Consider the following 25,759-nt stretch of genomic DNA (forward strand, 5'->3'; position numbering starts at 1 on the left):
CCCGTGACGTTCCCTCTCTCGTCCCCGTGACGTTCCTTCTCTCGTCCCCGTGACATTCCCACTCTCGTCCCTGTGACATCCCCTCTCTCGTCCCCGTGACCCCGCCGGCTTCTCTCGGTCCTGCTGGCCCTACGGGACTGTGGCGTTTCCTCGGAACCCTCTTCACGCCCTCCGCAGACCCTTCACGTTTTCCTCCTCCGTAATGAAAGTGATTCTTTCTCTATAACGAGGGGCGGAGATTTCAAGGTTTTTTTCTCAGCACTGTTATACTAGTGTTACAGCTGTGTAATGGGTTCTTACTGTGGTTTTCTTTTTTTGTTGTGTTTGCTTTGCAACTGTTCCTTTAAAAATATGAGTTTAGGGAGCTAGTTCAGGAGGTCACCACACAAACTCCAGCTTTGATAGCAGAGTCTGGGGGCGGTGCCCGTGGTGACCGATAAACTGGGCACCTGCCCGGGCAGTGGGCTCGGCACACGGGCCCCTTGAGAACTGACATGCAGCCGGCGTGATGGAGCGCGGGGTCTCAGCTCTGAGGGAACACAGTGTCACTGAGAGCACTCGGCACCCGGGCCCCGTGAGAACTGACAGCCAGTGTGATAGAGCACAGGGTCTCAGCTCTGACGGAACACAGTGTCACTGAGAGCACTCGGCACAGGGGCCCCTTGAGAACTGACATGCAGCCGGCGTGATGGAGCACGGGGTCTCAGCTCTGACGGAACACAGTGTCACTGAGAGCACATGGCTCACGGGTTCTGTGCAGGGCTGCTGGTCTGCGAGGAACGAGCTGTGTGCTCCAAGGTTTCAGCTGAAATGATGCCATCTGGCAGATCACGGGCAGCCTGACCCCGAGCCTCCAGACCTGCCGATGGAACGCGTCTTGTTGGTGTGAAACGCAGAGATGAGAGCAGGCGCTGGTCGGCCTGTGTCACCCTGAGAGAGGGCCGTGCCGACACCCGGGGAGAGGTGTCCGTGATGGAGGACAGAGGGGCCGGCGGGGAGCGATCAGTGCAGCTCTGTGTCTGCCGTCTCAGCTGGTGCGTGTGCGTCTCCGTCGTGATGGGACTACCAGGGAGTTGAGAGGCTGCAGCTCAGAGACCTGTGAGGAGGAGTCCGTTGTAAGGGTCCCTGCTATCTCCTGACATAACCAGAGTGTTAAAAATGTGAGGAATCTGTGTCCTGTGTAACCCGAGGCGAGGGTGGGAAAGCCACTTACACTTCGCGGGATGCCCGACGGGAGCCAGCGAGGACGGGAAAACCGCGTCGAGCTGGGAGGCGCAACAGAAGGGGCGCTGGACCCGTCCCTCCGGCCCCTCCTCTGAGCAGCTCCAGAGGCTTCTTTCCAGAAAGTGCCCCTTGTGGGTGGAGGTGAAAGCCAGGGGAGTTGGTCTCTTGGAGAAAAAAGACGTAGCCTCTCCCCTTCGGGCCCAGTGCCCCGCCCTGCCGATGGAGTGGGGGGTAGGACCCAGGTGCCCCGCCCTGCGTGATGGAGTGGGGAGTAGGACCCAGTGCCCCGCCCTGCGTGATGGAGTGGGGAGTAGGACCCAGGTGCCCCGCCCTGCGTGATGGAGTGGGGAGTAGGACCCAGGTGCCCCGCCCTGCGTGATGGAGTGGGGAGTAGGACCCAGGTCCCAGGTCCTTGGTTTGGTTCTAGCTGCTGCATCACAGACTAGCTGGGTGACCTCTGGGAGCCTGGCTCTCTCCAGTGGTCAAGAGAAGCACCTGGGCTTGGTGTCCTCTGGGAACCTCTGTTTCTTCTTCGGTGCCCTAGTGCGCTTTCCCATAATCTCTCTGGGCCATGACAACATTCCATCTGAAGAGGCCACCTCCGCATTTGTGCCCAGGGCCCGGGAGCCAAGGACACTCGGACCTCATAGTCACAGAAAAAGGGATTCTGGCTCCCTTCACCAATTTCTCTCCCTTCAGGCTGGGGGTAGTGTCGGTGTTTGGAGGACAGGAATACGGGGAGATGGGTGTCTTCCCTGAGTCGCTTTTCTGTAGAACCCTCTGTGGCCGGCCCAGCCGTTGAGTGTGAGACCCCACAGGGGTGGGGAAGAGGACTCCCACTGACTACTGGACACAGGAGGGCTGTCACCAGGACATTCCAGTGTCTGCTTGTTCACGCGGCAAGTTCTTGCTAAGAACCTACTTAGTGCCTGACCCGTTGGGAGAGCACTGCCCCCAGGGGCCTGTGACCACCTCGAGGCTGTGACCTGGTAAACAGCCCACGTCTGGCGCCAGGAAGGGCACGATCATGAACACAGGAAGAAATGTGAGGCTGGTCTGCGAGGAAGGGATGTAGGTGACATTTTGGCAACTCTGAGGGTCTCACTGGAGATTGGTTGCAGGCTTGAACTGGACTCTGCCTGGTCTCTATTCATAAATCAGAGGCCCTTGACCCTTATATGGGGCGTTTGCTTTCTGACACTCTTGAAAAGTACAAATTGACCCAAGTATGTGAGACCTCACGGCTGCTCCCCGGGGAGTGGGCCGTCTCCCCTGCGTGCTGGCGGATGGCATCTCACCGAGACACCGTGAGCACGTGGTTTCCAGCAGACTCGGCCTTTTCCTGCTCTGACCCCGTGGTCCTGCCTCCCGTGGAAGCCGTCCCAGCGTACAGCGCTCAGACTGCTGAGGTCTGGCCCTTTCCTGCTCTGACCCCGTGACCCCGTGGACCTGCCTCCTGTGGAAGCCACCCCAGCGTACAGTGCTCAGACTGCTGAGGTCTGGCCCTTTCCTGCTCTGACCCCGTAGTCCTGCCTCCCGTGGAAGCCGTCCCAGCGTACAGTGCTCAGACTGCTGAGGTCTGGCCCTTTCCTGCTCTGACCCCGTGGTCCTGCCTCCCGTGGAAGCCACCCCAGCGTACAGTGCTCAGTCTCCGCTGAGGTCTGGCCCTTTCCTGCTCTGACCCCGTGGTCCTGCCTCCCGTGGAAGCCACCCCAGCGTACAGTGCTCAGTCTCCGCTGAGGTCTGGCCCTTTCCTGCTCTGACCCCCTAGTCCTGCCTCCTGCGGAAGCCACCCCAGCGTACAGTGCTCAGACTGCTGAGGTCTGGCCCTTTCCTGCTCTGACCCCGTGGTCCTGCCTCCTGTGGAAGCCACCCCAGTGTACAGCGCTCAGACTGCTGAGGTCTGGCCCTTTCCTGCTCTGACCCTGTGGTCCTGCCTCCTGTGGAAGCCACCCCAGTGTACAGTGCTCAGACTGCTGAGGTCTGGCCCTTTCCTGCTCTGACCCCGTGGTCCTGCCTCCTGTGGAAGCCACCCCAGCGTACAGTGCTCAGTCTCCGCTGAGGTCTGGCCCTTTCCTGCTCTGACCCCGTGGTCCTGCCTCCCGTGGAAGCCACCCCAGTGTACAGTGCTCAGACTGCTGAGGTCTGGCCCTTTCCTGCTCTGACCCCGTGGTCCTGCCTCCTGCGGGAGCCACCCCAGCGTACAGTGCTCAGTCTCTGCTGAGGTCTGGCCCTTTCCTGCTCTGACCCCGTGGTCCTGCCTCCTGTGGAAGCCACCCCAGCGTACAGTGCTCAGTCTCTGCTGAGGTCTGGCCCTTTCCTGCTCTGACCCTGTGGTCCTGCCTCCTGTGGAAGCCACCCCAGCGTACAGTGCTCAGTCTCTGCTGAGGTCTGGCCCTTTCCTGCTCTGACCCCGTGGTCCTGCCTCCCGTGGAAGCCGTCCCAGCGTACAGTGCTCAGTCTCCGCTGAGGTCTGGCCCTTTCCTGCTCTGACCCCGTGGACCTGCCTCCTGCGGAAGCCACCCCAGTGTACAGTGCTCAGTCTCCGCTGAGGTTTGGCGACAAAACAAATGAGCTGGTATCTCGGCTTTTGGAGGAGTTTCCTGGCGTTGCAGGTTACTCTGATATTCTCCAACATGTATTTTAGTGTAATTTGCTGTAAATGCCTTGAAATGAGCAGGAAACTTGAAGGGAAATTGGTCGAATGCCCTCGGGAGGAAGTGTCTTCCATCAGCGACGCGTCTGATACTGCGGGAGAGCCAGGTCACGCACGCGGGGAGCTGTTGCCGTCCATCATCCTGCTCAGCCGTCCCCGGAACACCGCAGGGAGGGGACCTGTTAGTGACACGTCTAGTGACGGAGAGCTACTTTCTAACACGGGGTGGGGCCCTGTGGCTGTGTGGCAGCACAGTGGACATCCAGCCGCCAGCTTTCCTCCCCGTCTCCTGCCCCGTGTCCACTGTGCCGCCTGCCAGCACCTCTGGGCGACGGAGCCCGGGCGCTGTGTGTGCCCACCACCCGTTTGTTGTACGAGGAGTTGTCCACCAGCCAGCGCGTCCGGCGGGGGACCCGGGATCTGCTCGGATGCCCAGCCTCGCTGGTGGTGTGACCACTGACACTGAGCCGCGGGGGTTCCACAGGGCACCAAGTGGCCTTCTAGAAAATGCCTCAAACTCACTCCCGAGGCTCACATCCCCTTTATCCTCAGACACGTCTCCTCTCTCCTCCCGCCTGTCCTGTCTCCTCACGGACTCCCTCTCCAGGCGGGTGTTGCTGTAGGGCCGCGTTTCTGTTGATGGCTTGGAGACGGTGCGCAAGAAACCAGGCACCGCGGGGGAGGGGCAGGGGAGAGTCTGCGCGGGACAAGACGGACGGTCACTGCGGAGACAGCCCAGCGTGTCCCTGGCCGCGCCCTCATTTGTGCCCGATGCCCACGTCACTTCCTCAGACACTTGCCCTGCCACATGCCACGTGTCCTCCTCATCACACAGGGGGTCCCACACTCTTCACTCAGTAAATGCACATGTGCTGAGCACCCACCACAGGGCAGTCACTGTGTGGGCCACTGAGGCCACATAGATGGACACGCGTCGTCTCTACCCGGTAACAGTGACGGTCCCATGGGCTCTAAGGCAGTTGGTCGAATGTCCACTACAATAGTCTCCCGTGTCCAGAACTGACTTGGCTCATGCAGCTGTAGCCAGAGGAGAACTGGTGAGTTGTTAACTGTTCACTCGTCCCGTTCCTGGATGCTTACTGGCGTCCCGGATGAGAACTGGCTCTTCACTGCAGTGAGGCTAGTGAGGGACCCCTGTGAGACCCTCAGACAGGGCTGACTCCAGCAGCACGAGTTCAGCCCCTGCAGTGTGTTACGGGGTGTTGGTAGGATCTACCCTGTGCGGACAAGGTGCCTCTAATCCACAGAAATAACGACTAAATATTAGACCAAGATGATTTTTTTACTGCGAAAGGTAATTCTTGCATTAAGATAACATCTTACAGGATACTTTATGATGAAGACTTTTAGGATAAGGATGTTCTTACTGAATTTAAATAAACATGTATCTGGAATGATTAATAACCCAAGAGCTGTCTTGACTTAACTCTTAAGAAGTACTAAGAAGAAGCAGATACCTGTGTTTTTATCATCGAAATGAGTACCAATGTGCAAACCAGAGGGAAATCAATCAGAAAGAAATGTTTGGAGGAAGAGGGGTTTGTGAGCAGGGAGCAGGCACAACACGTCTTGTCCCCACATGCAGGGCCAGGGACACAGCTGGCGTGCACAATGTGACCTTGAAGACGGAGCTGAAAGAATTCTGGGAAAAGATGGATCAGGGGACCAGAAGCCAGCAGAGTCTATAAAAACACTTATAAAAAGTGTCACGTTGGTCTGGCCTGTGGTGACACAGTGGATAAAGCATCGACCTGGAACGCTGAGGTTACCGGTTCGAAACCCTGGGCTTGCCTGGTCAGGGTACATACGGGAGTTGATGCTTCCTGCTCCTCCCCCTTCTCTCTTTCTCTCTCTTTCTCGAAATGAATAACTAAAATATTTTTTAAAAATGTGTTATGTCCATTCAAGCAAAACAGTGAAGGCAGCACAGTAAATAAAAAGAAAAACACCAATGGCCTGAATGTCTCCTGTTCTCATCTCCAGGGGTCTGAGTATGCGTGTCCACGTGGTTCCACCCACAGGAAGCATCTGGAGCCGTGCAGCCCAGCGTCTCAGCGAGGCTGCAGGGACCACATTTCCCTCGGTTCACCCAAGTCCTGAGTTCTGTCTCGGTTCCCCGGGCGTGGCACTCAGAGATGTGGCTCCAGCCCCTGCGTCCCCCTGTCCGACATCTGTCACCCCCCCTGTCGGGTTCTCCTCTGCTGTCAAAGGTGCCCCCTGCCACCGGCCCTGGGAAATCAGTCCTCATTTCTTCCTGCATCTTCCTTGAAATAACTGCTGTATCGCCTCTTGACATGGTGGTTGTGTGCGGTCCCTAGAGGACGCGGCATCCACGTGCGATCCTGGACTTGCTCTCCTCTAGATTTTAAACTCTGGGCAGACCCCCTCCCCTGACTTCTCACCTCCTGGAGCTTGGTGACATGCCTGATGGAGGGCGTGGCCGCTCGATACTATTTAATAAAGTCAGTTCTAACCGGATCCAACTTTGGAATAATCTTAGCAAGGTGAGGTTTTGCCCTTAGAGGTTGTGAAAAGGAAGCAGAGACTGTAAAATATGGAAGTGGGTGTTTTTAAAACGCATACGAATTGGCATATATTCCTTCCCGCAGATAGAGAGTGAGGGAGTGAGAAAGGGAGGGAGGGAAAGGAATGGAGGGAGGGAGGGAGGGAATGAGTGACCACCACACAAATGTGGAAGAAAACACTTGCAGGAAGTTCAGTGTTTCCATCTCCACGTTGGCACCCTAGGGTTCGATTCCCTGTTGAACCAATAGAGCTGAGAACTCATCCTGAAATCTGAAAGCGCAGGCTGTACGATGGAGAAACTGCTCTTTAAAGCAGCTTGAATTGTGACCGCCCCACCCACACCGGCCCCAGGGGTCCCCCAGGGGCCGCCCTCATGGGAGGCACTGCTGTTCCCCCCTCTCCCTGGCCGGCCGCGTGCAGCCTTGTCCCTGGACTACTGGACACCGCGAGAGCCACGCTCCCTGTCTGAAGTCCCGTGTTGAGAGAGCTCTCGGGTCTGAACCGCACGGCTGCAGGGTTGTGTGCGCTAGGGGCCCTCTTCTTAGCATTTGCGCGGACCAGATGCGATCCCCCCTCTATCATCATCAGTAAAAGATGTCTTCCATCACTGGGGTGGGGGAGTCTGTCGGGTTACGGTCTGAAGACTGTTTCAACCTGTTGCTCGAACGTTTTGATTTTGTTCCAACTTTTCTTCTGGCTCAGACCCATGCATGTATTAAGCAGAGCAGACACCATGTTCAGACCCACTTGCGTCTGACCCGCCCGCCTGGCGACGGGGAGGTGCTGGGCGCAGATGCTGCGTGCCCACCTCTCGCTCGCACACCTGTGCAAACAGCAGCCTCTGGGAGAGAAAGCCGCCTGCCACGCGGAGGGGCCGGGCGTTTTTCTTCTTCTTTTCTTCTTTTCCCAACAGTGTCGCTCAAGGTCCAATTGATTTCGTTTTAAATTTGGCCAAGTGCCTTTTATCTTAACCAGTTCTTTTCATAAAGAGTGGATTCTTTAGCACGGGGCTGTTCCGTTTTCCTTCAAGGGCTTTGTGTGTTCAGGACTAGGCTAGAAGCTCCTTTTCTTCCGGGCACTGTCTCCCTCGGGATCTAATTGTGATTAAAAACGGGGAGGGGGCCACGTGCTCGCACACTGTGTGTTCTCTTGTTTCTGACAAAGAATGGTCCCATTGTTAGTTCTGCACCATTAAATTATCAAGAATTATGGTCAAATTCCAAATGCCTGAATGCTAGGCCTTTTTTTTTTTTTTTTTGTATGAACAGGTGTGGAGGCTGTCTCTTTCCACTTAGAAAAAGTGATAATTACGATGTCTTCCCTGAAGTCATCTGCATTTCCTCACTTAGGGTGTCAGGAAATGCAAACAGATCACCTCTTCTACAGAAGAATTAGCAGGATTTAGGTTACTCCACCTTTCCATCAAAATCATCACGCAGGACAGGCTCCGTGTGAAGACAGGTCATGTGGCACATTCGAGTTTGTTCAGTGTTGCTGCTCTCTCTGTCTCTGTCTGTGTCTCTGTGTCTCTGTCTCTGTGTCTTTGTCTCTGTCTCTGTGTCTCTGTGTCTCTCTCTGACTGTCTCTGTGTCTTTGTCTCTGTTTCTGTCCCTTTGTCTCTGTGTCTCTCTGACTCTCTCTGTCTTTGTCTCTGTCTCTGTGTCTGTGTCTGTGTCTGTCTTTGTCTCTGTCTCCGTGTCTCTGTCTGTCTCCCTTTGTCTCTGTGTCTCTCTCTGACTGTCTGTCTTTGTCTCTGTCTCTGTGTCTCTGTATCTCTCTGTCTCTGTCTATCTCTCTGTCTGTCTTCCTTTGTCTCTGTGTCTCTCTGACTCTCTCTGTCTTTGTCTCTGTCTCTGTTTCTGTGTCTTTGTCTCTCTGTATCTCTGTCTCTGTCTCTCTGTCTTTCTCTGTCTCTGTGTCTCTCTCTGTCTCTCTCAGTATTGCATAGTGGGGCCAGCTGTGTTATGAGAACAAGTCCCCCCAGATCCCCAGCGCTCAGGAGGAGAGGAGTGAGCTGTGGTAGGAACTTTATGAAAAAGAAGTGACGTCCTGGTGGGTGGAGGGACTCCCTAAGGTACAACATGGGGGTCCTCGTCCCCCGAGCTGCGTGGCTGCACCCGCACAGCGGGGACCTTACAGTCAGCTCTGGGAGAAGCGGGAACCCAGAGCGCAGAGCCCCGCCCGCGGCTCATTCGTGCTGGTTCTGCCCATTTCTGAAGTAAGAGAACAAAGTTCTGTAAAACCCAGAGAGGGCAGTGGTCTGTTTTCACTCGCCTCTTGGCTAACACGGTCACGGATTGTTTTACCAAGTAAAACCAGAGCACGCTGTGTAAACTGGAACACTTTGGAAAGCCCCCTACCCCGTGCCCTGGAAGCCACGCTGAATGGAGACCCACCACCTCAGGGGGCTGACTGCCGGCCTCTTTCCTGAGTCCTTCGTCCAGAAGCCTGGAAATGACCACTGCTGGGCCATCGCCAGCTCCCTCGCGGGTGTGCTGAGCTGCTGCGGCCCACGCCCGCCTGGCCACAGTGTGCCTGCCGTCTGAGCTGCTGCGGCCCACGCCCGCCTGGCCACAGTGTGCCTGCCCCCTCCCAGGACCCCAGCGTGGGGCCTCTGAGGACCCTGCCTGCCCGGACCCCCTGTGAGGACCCCAGCGTGGGGCCTCTGAGGACCCTGCCTGCCCGGGCCCCCTGTGAGGGCTGTAGCGTGGGACCTCTGAGGACCCTGCCTGCCCGGACCCCCTGTGAGGACCCTGCCTGCCCGGGCCCCCTGTGAGGACCCTGCCTGCCCGGGCCCCCTGTGAGGACCCCAGCGTGGGGCCTCTGAGGACCCTGCCTGCCCGGGCCCCCTGTGAGGGCTGTAGCGTGGGACCTCTGAGGACCCTGCCTGCCCGGGCCCCCTGTGAGGGCTGTAGCGTGGGACCTCTGAGGACCCTGCCTGCCCGGGCCCCCTGTGAGGGCTGTAGCGTGGGACCTCTGAGGACCCTGCCTGCCCGGGCCCCCTGTGAGGACCCCAGCGTGGGGCCTCTGAGGACCCTGCCTGCCCGGACCCCCTGTGAGGACCCCAGCGTGGGGCCTCTGAGGACCCTGCCTGCCCGGACCCCCTGTGAGGACCCCAGCGTGGGGCCTCTGAGGACCCTGCCTGCCCGGGCCCCCTGTGAGGGCTGTAGCGTGGGACCTCTGAGGACCCTGCCTGCCCGGGCCCCCTGTGAGGACCCCAGCGTGGGGCCTCTGAGGACCCTGCCTGCCCGGACCCCCTGTGAGGACCCTGCCTGCCCGGACCCCCTGTGAGGACCCTGCCTGCCCGGACCCCCTGTGAGGACCCCAGCGTGGGGCCTCTGAGGACCCTGCCTGCCCGGGCCCCCTCCCAGGACCCCAGCGTGGGGCCTCTGAGGACCCTGCCTGCCCGGGCCCCCTGTGAGGGCTGTAGCGTGGGACCTCTGAGGACCCTGCCTGCCCGGACCCCCTGTGAGGACCCCAGCGTGGGGCCTCTGAGGACCCTGCCTGCCCGGGCCCCCTCCCAGGACCCCAGCGTGGGGCCTCTGAGGACCCTGCCTGCCCGGACCCCCGTGAGGGCCCCAGCGTGGGGCCTCTGAGGACCCTGCCTGCCCGGGCCCCCTCCCAGGACCCCAGCGTGGGGCCTCTGAGGACCCTGCCTGCCCGGGCCCCCTCCCAGGACCCCAGCGTGGGGCCTCTGAGGACCCTGCCTGCCCGGGCCCCCTCCCAGGACCCCAGCGTGGGGCCTCTGAGGACCCTGCCTGCCCGGACCCCCTGTGAGGGCTGTAGCCCTCCCTCCGTCGGTCCCTCCCGAGTCTTTCTGCCCCCATGGCTTCCCCACGGCTTCTGCATGTGGTTAACTTTTTCTTTTTTTAATCATTAAGTGAGAGGCAGGGAGGCAGAGAGGCAGAGAGACAGACTCCCGCATGAGCTCCAACCGGGATCCACCCGGCAAGCCCACCAAGGGGCGATGCTCTGCCCATCTAGGGTTGCTGCTTGGCAGTAGAGCTATTTCAGTGCCTGAGACGAGGCCATGGAGCCGTCCTCAGTGCCCGGGACCAACTTGCTTGAACCATTTGAGCCTTGGCTGCAGGAGGAGAAAAGAGAGAGAGAGAAAGGAGAGAGGAAGGGGAAAGGGGAAAGGTGGAGAAGCAGATGGGCACTTCTTTGGTATGTCCTGACTGGGAATCAAACCCAGGACTTCCACACGCCTGGCCGATGCTCTACCACTGAGCCCACCAGCCAGGGCATGTGACTAACTTTTAAACAGTGCCATCTAAGATCCTCAGAGCTTCAGGGGAGGGGGGATCTTTGATATCTTTCAAGGAATGAAGCAGTTGAGCTTAAAAACTCCCCTTTTCTCTTTCTGATGCCAAACAAGTAGATGAGGGTCCGCCCAGCTCAGGCTGGGGGGGGGGGGGCTGGGCTGTCTGGAAAGATCTGGAAAGAGCTCCCTCTGTCTCATGAGCATTGCTGGGAAACTATGTTTGGGTGCACAGGGTCCCCTGCCACCGACAGCACACAGTGACAGCCACAGCCCCCGACTTTCTGGTCCCTCCCCTTCTTCTCTCAACACATTGTAACGCTTCCTAAATCAGAGACAGTGCCTTTGTGGGCTGGTGACGTCCCATGACCAAAGGCTCACGATGGTTCCATTTGTCCTGTCGCACAGAGACGATGTCCTGGGAGCTCCCCGAGATGTGCTCTCATGTCTGCTGTGACGGAGGAGTGCGATGGGAGCACGTGGCATGGGATCGGGGAGTCAGGTGGGCAGGGAGCACCCTCCGTTGTCCAAGGACGGCTGTGCGGGAGCTGGCAGCTGGATCCCGGGCCTCGCGGGGGACGTTACATCTGAGTGCGATGCTGGGGGGCTCAGAGGAGCCAAGGCCAGGACGGGGCACCTAGAATGTCACTGGGGGCTGTCGGGGTGGAGGGCCACAGGGCCATCTATCCACATGGGCTCCATCCCCGGGGAGGGACAAGCCTACGGAGCTATAAGACGTTTCATAAAAGTAGCTTCCTCCAGGGCATGGGCAAGGTTACTCGTAAGCAGGAATCTAGTTCACGCGAGCGTGCGCAAAGGGAGTGTAAGCCGCAGGTGAGACTGGGAGGGGCCGTGTCATTAGGGGAGCTGACCCTGTGATGGGATGTGGCAGTCACTCCCAACACCCCCGATGAGGACGGAGACTGGCACTGCAGAGTCAGCTAGCACGTGGATTTACAAACACACAGTAACTACTGCTGCTCATTTACAAATACAAAGTATCTACAGCTGCTCATTTACAAACACACAGTAACTACTGCTGCTCATTTACATATACAAAGTATCTACTGCTGCTCATTTACATATACAAAGTATCTACTGCTGCTCATTTACAAACACACAGTAACTACTGCTGCTCATTTACAAACACACAGTAACTACTGCTGCTCATTTACAAATACGAAGTAATTACCGCTGCTCAGACAACTGAAGGTACAGCAGCATGCACACAGGGGAGCAGTTTCACACGCCATTTAGCGTTCATGGACTCAGCCCTAAACTCTGACCTCATCTCGAGAATTATCTAAAGAATTATCGGTGATGTGGATGTTCTGACATAGACGATGGCTCAGAATTTCCAGAGGTTTCCCAGGCGTTTCTGGCCGTGGCCCCAAGTCGCCGTCTGTTTGCTGTAAATCATTCTGGCCTTTTTTCTCTCCCTCCCCCCCCCCCCCCCAGTTTTTGAGAGTCGATCAGGATAAGGACAAAGACTGCAGCCTGGACTGCGGGGGCTCCCCACAGAAGCCCCTCTGCGCCTCGGATGGGAGGACCTTCCTGTCCCGCTGCGAGTTCCAGCGCGCCAAGTGCAAAGACCCCCAGTTAGAAATCGCTTACCGAGGAAATTGCAAAGGTAAGTGGTCTGCTCTCACTCTTCCAGACTCGGGGGGGGGGGGCGTCCAGCGTTACGAGGCACGTCCACGCATTCTGTGGTCATCTTACGAGGCATGTCCACGCATTCTGTACTCATCTTCACCACATTTTTATATGTGAGAATGCAAGAGGGTGACATTCGTGAAGTTTTCCTGAGTGTGTAAGAAGAGTCATTTCTCTGACTCTCAAGAGCAGAGTCATTCTTTGCTTGAATATGCTCTCTGTTCTTAAGAATGTTTTACGCTATTGTGATGCCAACATTTCCAAGGGTTTCACAGAATATGTTCAAAGCCTTTCAAGATTGTTCTCACCAAACTTTTATTCATTGGTTTCTTTTTAACTCCTTCTCATTTCAACTTTTAGCCTGTGGACACGGGCTGTTTTCTGAGAATCTGTTATTTATTCGGTGCTGCTTTTACACGGGTAAGTTTTGAGGGTCAGGTGGAGAGTTAAGCAGCACACGTAAAGCGAGGTACTGAGATGCTGCCCACGCTCAGTGAAGGGCTGGGCTCAGCAGAGCATGCTGATGTCTCAAACACAAGCAGAGTCATGTTCAGAAAGAGACAGCCTTTCCCCTGATACCCTTAGAGAGATGATGTTCTGTGTTGTCCAGCTGGTAGATCTGACCGTCCCCTTAAAGCCGAACTCTGACCACCATGGGCCCCGTTGTTTCAGCTCCAGCCCGGCCAGGTTTTGAATAGTTTGCTCTTCCTCCTTGCCGTAGCACCATGTCCTAGGTGACAGACGTGAGTCGCTTCCCTGCACGACAAAGACAGGATCTTCCCTCTTCCTCAGGCCAGGCCTGGCTCCCGCGGACATCCCCGGGAAAGCCTGCCTTCTAGCGGAGCCCTGGGACCCGAGGTCTCAGTTTGCCCGTGTGTGACAAGCCCTGTCCCCGCAGCAGGACAGACACTGGGCAGGGGACTGACGTCCTCTCAGCCGGCACTCAGAGAGGCCGGTGCTGAGCTGGTGTGGACAGCGGGCTCTGCAGACAGGGAGCTGGGGCATGGTCCTGCGTGCGACACTAGGCCCAGGGCTTCTCCTGTGGTCGGGCTCCGCTCCAGCCGCAGTGCCGGGCGGTCACTGCTCCTCTGACTCTGAGGGGGTCTTGAGGGTCCTGGAGTGGAAGCCCAGCCAAGGCCGTGCTGCCTGTGGGGTGTGTCAGGACTGTGGAGAGCTGTGATACTAGATTTTGAGGGGAACTGGAGAGCCATCAGCAGTTGAGGCAGGAAAAGTCTGGGCAGATATAAGTGCCTGCACTGAGCTCGTGTGCCTGGCAGCTCCCGGCCCCAGCCCCTCCAGACCTCTGTGCCCCAGACCGTAGTGCCAGGCCCCCCGGGGACGGGTGCCGTCACAGACCAGCTGTGGGGTGCCCGGACCCTGGGCCGCTCCAGACAGGATGCATGGAGTGAAGGAATATGGAGTTGTAGTTCAGCTTCTCTCTGCTGGGGTGTCCGTAAGGAAAACCCCAACAAAGTATGTGATTCCTACATAAGGTGCTGCCACAGCCAAGTTACACCTGAGTCCCAGACTCTTTAATAATACTGAAGATACTAAAGCGAACAGCGTCTTGGGCTGGGCACGGCTGAGCCCCATGATGGGGCCCCAGGACTGGCCACCTCAGCATCAGCCTGGGGCTTCTTCGAGGGGCCCATTCTGGGGACCGACCCAAGTCTCCCGAGCTTCCTGCAACACTGGACATTTGTCACTGTGCCTTCAGCAAAGACCGAGTCAGCCCGCGCACCTGGAGCTCAAGTCCTCGTTTAAGAAGCAGCTCTGCAAGGGCCAGTGCCTGACGGGAGTGCGCTGTGTCCACAGGCGGCTTCTCCACCACAGACGGCTCTGCGCTCGGGTGTGACCCCTTTACCGGGAGGGACAGGGTGCTCGGTCAGTGGTCTGGGTGTGGGAGCGCCTGGCAGCATGTCTCATAGTGGAAACGGCAGTCGTGGGTTACGGGCACATGGCCCCATGGATGCAGCATCCGTGAAGGAACCATGCCCTCTCCCTCTGTGTCTGGTTAGTGTGCCCTACACACATCACCAGGGAGTGGTTGGGCTGTGACTGCATGCCCGGGCTGCAGACACACGGACACAGGAACACACGGACACACAGACACACGGACACACACACACGGACACACACACACCTCAGCCGTCTGCGCTGACAGACGAGGAGTCGAGATCACTGAGACCCAGGCCAGGGCTTCACAAAAGCAAGGTTAATTTAAATCAAAAGAATTAAAATAAAAGAACGCACAGACACCCGCGGGCCGGGAAGTCACGTGCATCTGGTGCGTCATGGCCGAGAGCAGCCAGGGGTCACGTTACTTCCACGAGAGGCCGCGAGCCAGACGTGTGCTGGGAAACGGCTGGGCGTGTGCGCCTGCTGGCGTGAGCCCCGCCTGCAGCCAGCCCGAGCGGGCGCTGTGAGTCTGCTCCCGGCAGCTGCCCGGGGCGGGGGCTCCCGCCTCTCGTCAGGGTCACCCTCCACAAGCAGCCTTGCGCCTGGACCCCGGCTCCTGGTGGAGATGGGACCGCATCACAGGGGCCTGTCCTTCACACAGGAGCGTTTGCCTGGCCCGTGGCACACCAGCTCTGTTCGACATTTGTCACCCGTGACTCGCCCGAGTGTTCGTGGCAGAAAGAGTTCCCAGTGCAGGGAAGAGGGGGTGAGCCCCATGCAGCGGGGCCCAGAGACACTGGCCAGATGCAGACGATGCCGTGCCCGCTGCCGCTCTGTGAGGGCACAGACACGCGACTCTGCCGCCCACCCAAGCGGGGACCTTCCCCTGCATGTGGACGAGGGCGAGGGGGCTGACGTGCCCTGCTGTCACTCAGGTCACGCGGATACATCCCCCTGTGGCCCCTGTGCCAGGTGCCGCATGGTGTGGTGTGCTGGGATGGCGTTCCACAGGTCTGCGGGGGCCGGTCCTGCGGCTGGTCCCTCGTGGGCTCACGGGTCCGGAAAGGACCCACGTGTTTTCATCCCTGCTTCACAGAGCCAGGGGCAGTGTTCCATGCACTTCACGTCCGGTCCGTCCTGACCCTGAGCGGCAGTGCGGTGGTTTGCTCTGATGATGTTCCTCGTAATTTTTTAAAAAAGAAATTTGTGGAGTTTCTGTGTTTTCAGAGCTCAGCAAACACATTTATGCTTTCTTTTGATCTGAGACCATCGGAGCTGTCTCTTCTTTTCAACAAAAGTTCTGGCATTAAATTAAAAAAAGCCGAAAAGAAAAAGAAGCAAAGTCACATGCCAGGAGACCTTGGAACCATTCTGCGATTTCTGGAAACACAATCATGACGAGCACCTGACACGCGCCTCCTCGGGGGTTTCCAGCACGGAGCTTCAGACGGACCAGTTTGTCGGGAAGGAGCGCCATTTCAGAGTGCTTCCGACGTCCACCGTGCCGGCCCGGTCGCTGTCCCGGTCACTCCTGCAGCAGCCACCTGAGCGAGGCCAGGCACACCCTGCGAGTCACTGGGGGGCGCGGCAGGTGGGAGGTGGCACCGTGGCCGTGGCACGGCGCGTCCCCACAGCGGGGATGGAGATGTCCTGGTTGTGATGGACGGCACGGCGCGTCCCCACAGCGGGGATGGAAATGTCCTGGTTGTGATGGATGTCAGAGCCTTTATTCTCTCTCTGCGCGAACCCTGCGTGATGCCGACATGGGCTTTCCTCTGGCCAGTTGTGATTGGCACGGAGACCCTCACGCTGACGCTGAACCCCAGGCCTTTGCTCTGTGGGTCAGCTCTACGTCCTGGCTTTAGCGCCCTCTGGGAACGCCGTCCCCCGGGGCCCTGTGCTGGCTGCCGAGGCCCGGGCCACGCTGCCTGCTGGAACCGTCTCTGCAGCTGGGCCGAGACCTGTCAGTGGCCGTCGGAGCAGACTCTGGGGCCCCACCCCCCACCAGGGACCCCCTGTGGTGCAGCACAGCGATGGCACATCTCTCTGGAAGGGTCTGCGCACTTGTGCCGGGACCAGGCTGCGTGCGGCCTCCGCAGCAGCGCCCTCCTCTCGGGGCGTGACCCGCGGCCTCCTGTGGAGGGCATCTCGGGAACGCTGCCCCACAGGACAGCCACAGCTTCTGAGCACGGTTCTGGAGAGTCAGTGGTCAGTGGAGGGTGGTGCCACAGACAGCGTGCACGGGCTTCGTCATGCCTGAGACCAGCGAGATTCTGGGTGGGCCTTCTGCAAAGCCCCGCAGAGCAGTCTGTGCACGGGCCTCGTCATGCCTGAGACCAGCGAGGTTCCGGGTGGGCCTTCTGCAAAGCCCCGCAGAGCAGTCTGTCCCCTGGCCCTTCTTGTCCTCTGTCTATTTTTGCTTTAATTGTATTAAAAATGGTGTGAGACCTCACAAGAGTCGTTGCCCTGTGATGACAGCTCTTTACTGGCCAACGGGAGTCGTTCCGCCTCCCTCCCTCCTGCTGGGCGTGAACAGGAGGCGCGGCCCGCGTGGGTCTCCGCGTGGGCACTCGGAACAGCCAGACCAGGGTCAGTGAGGGCCAGGCCCCAGGGCCCGCACTCTGCCAGCATCCTGGTTTTCTGCTGACCAGTCAAGTTCGAGAATCACGGAACCAGTGCAGGGAGCACAGGCCAGGAGGTGCCTGTCGGCTTCTCTGTCCGCTGAGCTGGGGACGCATGTGTGCCTCTGTCCCCTGGGCTGTAACATATGGTAGTTGGACCAGGTGAACCTTAAGAAGTCTTCCTGTATGAAGACTTTCCTGATCACAAAACCGTGCTCCTCACACGCCTTCACTCGGGGGCTCCGTCACCTGCCACCTTCCGCAGGCTCCCGACAGTGTCGCCTGTGCGGGAGACAGAGCAGCCCGGGTGTTCCCACCTGGCTTCTCCTGGAGGCTCCATTAACCGCGACAAGGAACCTCGTCCTGGAGCAAAGTCAAGTTCCCACCAGTCAGTTGCTAACTTGCCATTGTGTTCTTCAGTGTGTACATGTGCGTGCCTGTGAGTGCGTGTGTGCACGTGTGCGTGCCTGTGAGTGCGTGTGTGCACGTGTGGCTCCCCCTCTCCCTGGGTCTCCAGGCCAGTCCCGCTCCGTGTCGAAGGTGGCGTCCTTCCTTCCCACAGGCCTCTCCCTGCGTAACTGCCCAGTGGCTGGTGCCCTGTGCTGGCCTCGGGCAGAAACCCTACCCAGCTCCCGTTCACCTGGACTGTTCCACGGTGTTCCAGGGGGTCTGAAGTTAGAGATGTCCTTCCTCATGGCCTGAGCAGTCCCAGCAAGAGGGGGCACCGTTATGCCCAAGCTCAAGCCGTGATCAGAAACACGACAGGAATTTTTGGAAACACGGTGTGAAGAAACGTCCTCCGTGTTTGTCTGGCGACCCCTGAGGTCCCAGAGCCTTAGTTCCGCCCGAGAGACGAGGAGACAGCGCCAACGCAGCTGCCCCTGCCTCTCGCCAGGCTGGACGTGACAGGAGAGGACTCGGCGACCAGCTGGTGAGGGTGCGCCTCGGTGTGTGACACTCGTGGTCGTCGGTCATCACAGAGAGGACAGGCGGTTGTCTCCTGTAGGGATGCCGGGAAAACGCCCGCGTGTGTTGTGGCAGAAGTGTGCCGTCTGTCTTGGCCGTTTTCCTTGATGACTTGGCGATGCCAGCGCCGTGCTCGGTTCTCCCGCTGTCCTCTGTCTCTGTCTGTATGCGTTTACAACGGTAGCACTTACCTGAGACGGAAACTCAGGTCGCTTCTCCCTAGCTCTACAGGGCTCTGGTTTGGGGGACGGTTTTGCCGCCCGGCTGCCGGCTACCAGTTGGTGCTGGGCCGGGTCTGGCTTGTAGCTCTGTCCTCGTTGAGAAGGGGAAGAATATATTATTTATGCCAAAGAGCATTGCAGCCCAGAATTCTTCATTTCCCTCAGAGTCTGGCCTTCAGAGGGATGGGTGGGTAACGTGTTACAACAGTGTCGGCTCTCATTTGGGGCCAGTGGAAATACCAGGCGTGTCACGTGTCGGGCTGCCCGTGTGGGCCCTGCAAGGGCAGCACGCCTCGGCCCCGCAGGTCCTGGCGCCCACGTGGCCAGTGGGGCCCATGGCGCGGCGTCCCCGGTGTTAGCACCACATCGTGGAGACGCGTGCAGGAGGGGACCGTGACCCTCGTCTCCTCAGACGTCCTGGGAGCCTGCTGGGTCCTGGACGGCCTTCCCAGGGGGGAGTGCTGTCCGGCGGAAGGACGGTTGAGTCCGGTCACTTGTGCACATCACGGCTTCCTGACCGTGCTCCGAGGGAACGGTTGCTCTCCAGACTTCTCCCGCAAAGCTCTCTTCTGCAACGGCAGCTTCACCCCGTCTACGTGATTATAGCAAAGTGGGAAGTGATTTGCTTCCTGTGTAAACGGGACCATCATTAGAAATAGCCATTATAAAACCCTGTTATTTCCAGCTTACAGTGAGCACTGCCCGTGCTGAGCCTTGGGGACTGACGTGTCCTGAGGCACAAACGAGCTTTGGGATTCCCACCAGGAAGGGGACCTCTTTTACTTTTCAACGGAGAGGAAATAACAAAACAAAATACAACCAGGGAGATGAATCACTTACTAACCTCATTAGGATAACCAACAGCTCATCAAAAGTCTTCATATTGAAACCTGCTGGTAGCTACGCCGTCCCGGGCTCAGGAGGGAACAGTCTCCTTACGAAGTTCCTGCTCTTCTGCGTAAGAACTGAAAGTGTCCGCAGACGCCGGATCAGATTTGCATTGGAGCGTCTTCCTTTGGTTTTACTATAAGTGATTGAAGTCTTTGATCAGCAGGATATTGAATTAATCATTTTATTTAATTAAGATATTAATATTATCTTTGTTTGTTTTGGTTGAGCTGGATTTTCCCACAAGATAAAAATTGACCGTAGTTTAAAAATGACTGTGATCCCGCCCTAGCTGGTTGGCTCAGTGGTAGAGTGTCAGCCTGGCGTGCAGGAGTCCCGGGTTCGATTCCCGGCCAGGGCACACAGGAGAAGCGCTCATCTGCTTCTCCACCCCTCCCCCCCTCTCTTCCCCTCCCACAGCCAAGGCTCCATTGGAGCAAAGATGGCCCGGGCGCTGAGGATGGCTCTGTGGCCTCTGCCCCAGGCGCTAGAATGGCTCAGGTTGCAACAGAACGACGCCCCAGAAGGGCAGAGCATCACCCCCTGGTGGGCATGCCGGGTGGATCCCGGTCGGGCGCATGCGGGAGTCTGTCTGACTGCCCCCCTGTTTCTGGCTTTGGAAAAATACAAAAAAAAAAAAAAATGACTGCGATCCCAAAGTTACGAGGTAGATGCCACCTCACACCTGGGACGGCTGTGACAATTGTAAATGTAAAGGACCAGAACTGCATGTTGCCGAGGGTTGTGAGTAATTGGAGCCGTGTCCAGTTGGCCAGAAATGTGAACGGTTCGGTGTCTGTGGGAACAGTTCTGTGGCCTCTCTGGAAGGTCAGTGCAGAACTGTCAGGACCCAGGAGGTCCTCTCCACAAGGAGCTGTCCCCGAGGGCTCATAGTGGCACCAATGGCCAAGGTGGGGCCCCCGAAGTCCACCCACTGCTGCCCAGGTGGACTGTTATGGTTTGTCCACACAGAGGGAGTTCTCAGCCGAGAGGAGGGACGTGGCTGTGGACACATGCTTGTCGGAGAACGCGGTCACAGAGGGCCTCATCGTTTCCAGTGGCGTTCGTGTGACATGGGCAGAGCAGGCCAGCCGTGGGGACAGGGAGCAGATCGTGGTGGGGGAGGGGCCGGGCTCTCTTCTGCAGAGGAGGCTGGCACACGATGGAAGGGGTTGCCCAATGCGGTGGGTACGCTCCGTGCCACGGAATTATCTTCTTCCCAGCGGTCGGGCTGACAGAGTTTGTGTCTCGTGGAGTATCACTGTGAGAAGAAAAACATGACGGGGCCGTGTGTTGAGGATTTAATTTTCAAACAGTTAAAAATAACATGTCCAGAGTCAAACCGCAACAAGGCCACTGGACAGGGAAGGGCGGGCCTTGTTTTCACGGCAACCACAGAAGCGCAGCAGAGGAATGCGGGGAGGAGGAGGGTGTCCCCTCCTCAGTGCAGGAGGAGGAGGGTGTCCCTTCTAAGTGCAGGAGGGGGAGGGTGTCCCCTCCTCAGTGCAGGAGGGGAGGCTGTCCCCTCCTCAGTGCAGGAGGAGGAGGGTGTCCCTTCTAAGTGCAGGAGGAGGAGGGTGTCCCCTCCTCAGTGCAGGAGGAGGAGGGTGTCCCCTCCTCAGTGCAGGAGGAGGCTGTCCCCTCTTCAGTGCAGGAGGGGGAGGCTGTCCCCTCTTCAGTGCAGGAGGGGGAGGGTGTCCCCTCTTCAGTGCAGGAGGGGGAGGGTGTCCCCTCCTCAGTGCAGGAGGAGGAGGCTGTCCCCTCCTCAGTGCAGGAGGAGGAGGGTGTCCCCTCCTCAGTGCAGGAGGGGAGGGTGTCCCCTCCTCAGTGCAGGAGGGGAGGCTGTCCCCTCTTCAGTGCAGGAGGGGGAGGGTGTCCCCTCCTCAGTGCAGGAGGGGAGGGTGTCCCCTCCTCAGTGCAGGAGGAGGCTGTCCCCTCTTCAGTGCAGGAGGGGGAGGGTGTCCCCTCCTCAGTGCAGGAGGGGAGGCTGTCCCCTCTTCAGTGCAGGAGGGGGAGGGTGTCCCCTCCTCAGTGCAGGAGGAGGAGGCTGTCCCCTCCTCAGTGCAGGAGGGGAGGGTGTCCCTTCTAAGTGCAGGAGGGGGAGGGTGTCCCCTCTTCAGTGCAGGAGGGGGAGGGTGTCCCCTCCTCAGTGCAGGAGGAGGAGGCTGTCCCCTCCTCAGTGCAGGAGGAGGAGGGTGTCCCCTCCTCAGTGCAGGAGGGGAGGGTGTCCCCTCCTCAGTGCAGGAGGAGGAGGGTGTCCCCTCCTCAGTGCAGGAGGGGAGGGTGTCCCCTCCTCAGTGCAGGAGGGGGAGGGTGTCCCCTCCTCAGTGCAGGAGGGGGAGGCTGTCCCCTCCTCAGTGCAGGAGGAGGAGGGTGTCCCTTCTAAGTGCAGGAGGGGAGGGTGTCCCCTCCTCAGTGCAGGAGGGGGAGGCTGTCCCCTCCTCAGTGCAGAAGGAGGAGGGTGTCCCTTCTAAGTGCAGGAGGGGAGGGTGTCCCTTCCTCAGTGCAGGAGGGGAGGCTGTCCCCTCCTCAGTGTAGGAGGAGGAGGGTGTCCCCTCCTCAGTGCAGGAGGGGAGGGTGTCCCTTCCTCAGTGTAGGAGGAGGAGGGTGTCCCCTCCTCAGTGCAGGAGGGGAGGGTGTCCCCTCCTCAGTGTAGGAGGAGGAGGCTGTCCCCTCCTCAGTGCAGGAGGAGGAGGGTGTCCCCTCCTCAGTGTAGGAGGAGGAGGCTGTCCCCTCCTCAGTGCAGGAGGAGGGGAGAACAGTGGACCTCCTGTCGTGTCTCCAGGAGGCGGTGGGACAAGCAGAAAGCGGGGAGCAGTGTCATTTGGAAGCTGTGCTGAAGACTCTGGTTTCTGCAAGGAGGGGCATTTCATTTATCCTCAAGTGTGTGCCCGTGAGCCCCGTGACGGAGCAGAGTGACGTTAGGGACGGGGCGGGTTCACCCGCACACACTGCGGCCATTCGTCCTGGAGCTCCGCTGTGGCCGCAGTTCCTGTAGCTGCAGGAGTGGACGGTGCCTGTGAAAACTGGGTGGGCCGGCAGACCACGTCCCGTGTCCTTGGCGCTCTAAAGTGAAGAACTGAAGAGAAGGCACGCGGGCGGGCGTCCCGGTGGTTGTGAGCGGGGCCTCCTCGTGCCTTGCGCGTCTCCGGAGCTGACGGGAGGCCGCTGCACTGTCTCTGTAGTGGGACCCGGTGCCCGAGCTCAGCCGTCTGGAGTGAGGGCCGGCAGGGGGCCGAGGCAGCAGCTGTCTTCGCAGGTGACCGCAGACTTGCTCCTGGGGGACAGCGGCAGGTCGCTGGTCTGCCACGGGCTCTGAGGGCCCCTGACTGAGCGGGCAGGGGCCACACGCAGACCTGGCCTAGGGGTTCTAGCAAACGCCGGGCCTGCAGGCTCAGGGACTCTGACCGGTGGCAGAAGCGGCGTCTTTGAAAGAAAGCGCCTGTCCAGGAGCGGGCCCACGCGCGGTTTGGAAAACGTGTGCTCTCTGGAGAGCCCCACGAGAGTTCAGACGCTGGGTGTAATTTGTAACTCCATCCACCCGCGGCCGGCGAGCTGGGGCTCATATCACTTTTCCCTTTAGACGGTCAAACCACAGGTTCCCCTAAAAAAGGGAGGACAGGAGTCCAGCAAAGCAGTGATTTCTCCTCAGCTAAAACACAGAGTGCATTAAAACCACATGTCACTGAGGGCTGGCCGGCCGGGCCCAGCACAGGTCAGGACGGGAGGCCCTGAGCCCACGGGGGTTTCTGCAGCATGCAGCCCCCTAAGGCAGGACGAGCCTGTCCCCGGGAGTCACGGCAGCCCAGCCTGCCGTTCTGCAAGTGGCCAGGTCTGTGTGCCGCACACTGAACCCCTGCACCCTCGGCCGTGGCCCAGAGCCCGGGCTCCAGCCCAGAGGGCACTTGGTCATAGCCAGCAGTTCTTACCACCAGGCAATCAAGAAGTCACCACCTAAAGACACTGGGCAGCGGGCATGTTTGAAGCAGTATCTTCTGGAGTCCACGGGGCCTTTCAGTTCTAGACAACTTGTTATTTAAGTCTGGAAACACTTAAGAAAACTTGGGAAAGCCATTCTTTTCAAGTCTTAAAATTCAAATGAGCTACATGGTCGGGAGGCCAAAGAAATGAAACCTGTCCCGTGGTGGTGTCCGCGGGCGTGAGGCGAGGCGGGGCCGCCCAGGCCTTCTGTTGGCCAGAGGCTCCTCAGAGAGGTTTCATTGGCTGGGGTCGGCGAAGAGGGGGCCTTGTTAACGGCTGTCTCACTTTCGTCCTTCTCCTGCGTCTGAAACCAGCATCGGGAACGAGCACCCGTCCTGGGTCCAGGCAGGTCAGCCCAGCGCCCCCTGGGTAGCCAGGAGGGGCCTCCGTGCAGACGGAACCTCATGATCGCTTCCACTGACTCTCCCCAGCTTGTGTCCAGGGCAGGATTAGAGGCGCTGAAATGTTTCCTTTTCTTCTTTTAACTTAATTTTGTATTAGTTGCAGGTGTACTGCTCAGCGGTTAGACAGCCGTACACTTTACAAGGTGCCCCCCCCCCCCCCCCGCCCCGGTACTCCCAGCCCCCGCCTGGCTCTGCACTACTTATTGCAACATCATTGACTATGTTCCCTGGGCTCTATGACACCCCCTGACTCGCTTGTAACTACCAATTTGTAAAGACTTAAATGTAAGGCTCAAAACCATAAAAATCCTAGAAGAAAACATAGGCTGTAAAATCTCTGATGTTTCTCTCAGCAGTGTTTTTCTGTTGGAATGTATTGAAACTTTTCTGTTTTCTTTCCTCTTCTTTTTTTTTTTTTTTTTACTAGTTTGTTGAGTCAGAGCTTCTTAAGGAGCCAAAGGAACAGAGTGCTTGACTTCAAGTTACGTTGTAGCAATTTTAAGGTGAAGGCATGAAGGTTGGACAGAGGGGGACGGACTGCTGAGGGGAGGCGAGCTTTTGTCTAAGGCAGGGGTCCCCAAACTATGGCCCACAGGCCGTATGCGGCCCCCTGAGGCCATTTATCCGGCCCCCCACCGCACTCCGGAAGGGGCACCTCTTTCATTGGTGGTGAGTGAGAGGAGCATAGTTCCCATTGAAATACTGGTCAGTTTGTTGATTTAAATTTACTTGTTCTTTATTTTAAATATTGTATTTGTTCTCGTTTTGTTTTTTTACTTTAAAATAAGATATGTGCAGTGTGCATAGGATTTGTTCATAGTTTTTTTTTTATAATCCGGCCCTCCAACGGTCTGAGGGACAGTGAACTGGCCCCCTGTGTAAAAAGTTTGGGGACCCCTGGTCTAAGGGTTGGAGCCTCCTCAGGGGGAAGTGGGGGAGCTTAGCATGGTTTTGTGATCCCCAGGACAGTTACCTACAGAGAAAAGGAGCCGCTGTGTTTACCCACAAAGGTGGTTTTCAGATTGAGGGGTCACGTGGACTCCGGCAGTGGGGCCAGGGTGTCACATGCTCTCCTGGGTTCCCAAGGGCTCCCTGACTCTGGGCCAGCGATTTTGGTCTGATTTTATCAGTGGCTTCAAGACCCTGTCCCCTCCTGGTGTGTGGACTAGGCTCATGGGTTCAGACGGACGTCCCTGGACCTGCAGAGAGTCTGGCTGTGTCTGGCTGGACAGCAGCTTGTGTGTCCTCACTTCCCATGAAGCGAAGTCCCCGCCGCACCAGGATGAGCCAAGTCACCTCTCCTGAGCCGCTTCCTCGCTCATCAGGGGTGGAGGTGACCCAGCTCTTCTGACCACGCAGGCCTTCCCCTGGGTGACGCACAGCTGTGGCCCGAACCCGCCCTCTGTCCCGGAGCCCCGGCCAGCCTCCCGGTCTCCACGCTCTCGTGATTGCGCTGGCATCGTCGTGTCACGTAACTGCGGCTCCTCTGCTTGTCCCTGCAGACGTGTCCAGGTGTGTGGCCGAGAGGAAGTACACCCAGGAGCAGGCCCGGAAGGAGTTCCAGCAGGTCTTCATCCCGGAGTGCGATGACGACGGCACCTACAGCCAGGTCACCACTGCCCCCGAGCCGCCGTGGGGGTGGGCGTCAGCGTGGGAGGGGCCGAGGCTCATTCCCGGGACCCGCCCCCGGCCCAGGCTACTTCCGGGGGACCCGCCCCCGGCCCAGGCTACTTCCGGGGGACCCGCCCCCGGCCCAGGCTACTTCCGGGGGATCCGCCCCCTGCCCAGGCTACTTCCGGGAGGTCCGCCCCCGGCCCAGGCTACTTCCGGGGGATCCGCCCCCTGCCCAGGCTACTTCCGGGGGATCCGCCCCTGCCAGGCCACTTCCGGGGGATCCGCCCCCTGCCCAGGCTACTTCCGGGAGTCAGTGGGTGCGAGTGTCCTCCCCGCACGGTTTCCCACGTCCGGGCTCCGCGGTCAGTGTCATTGCTGCGAGTCGGAACGGACTGCTTCCTCGGTGAGGCTGTGGACCTGCTCCCTGGCTCCCTGCTGAGAACCTAGTCCTAGTTCACTCTGAGCCACAGCGGAGCGCACACTGGGTCCATGTCACCTCAGTGCCCACTGAGAGCTCGGACCCGGGGCTGCGGCCCCTGGGGCCTCTGCCTGTCCTTGAACCGTGTTAGTCAGAGGCGGGGCCGGAAAGAGCCCCCCGCGTGCCAGCATCGATCCTGTCATTTCTGTTGTTCCTCACCAAGGAAGAGGAAGTCCCAGAATTCAGTGCTAGCCGACAGCATTCGGTGGGGGAATCACAGCACAGGGTCTGCGGTGAGCCCTCCACGATCATGAGACTTCTCCCTGTGTTGCAACAATTGATTGACCTTTGAAAGCAAAGGGAGAGAGAGCCATGGAGCCAGATTGGAGCTACTGGGAATGTCCCC

At 58.6% G+C, this 25,759-nt stretch overlaps 1 protein-coding gene across 3 annotated transcripts in view; it reads left to right on the plus strand.

Annotated features, from left to right (window-relative positions):
* The window catches only part of SMOC2 (SPARC related modular calcium binding 2), a 184,753-nt gene that overhangs the window by 40,735 nt on the left and 118,259 nt on the right, over positions 1-25,759 (plus strand). For all 3 annotated transcript variants that reach the window (XR_010750017.1, XM_066372872.1, XM_066372873.1), the window contains exons 2-3: positions 12,147-12,318; positions 24,824-24,930. Coding sequence is in view for 2 of the 3 variants with exons in the window: in XM_066372872.1 (XP_066228969.1) it covers positions 12,147-12,318; positions 24,824-24,930 (279 nt within the window). In the remaining variant the exon portion in view is untranslated. The remainder of the gene's footprint in view (positions 1-12,146; positions 12,319-24,823; positions 24,931-25,759) is intronic.

Source organism: Saccopteryx leptura, chromosome 3, assembly GCF_036850995.1.
Source record: "Saccopteryx leptura isolate mSacLep1 chromosome 3, mSacLep1_pri_phased_curated, whole genome shotgun sequence".
NCBI classification, from domain to species: domain Eukaryota; kingdom Metazoa; phylum Chordata; class Mammalia; order Chiroptera; family Emballonuridae; genus Saccopteryx; species Saccopteryx leptura.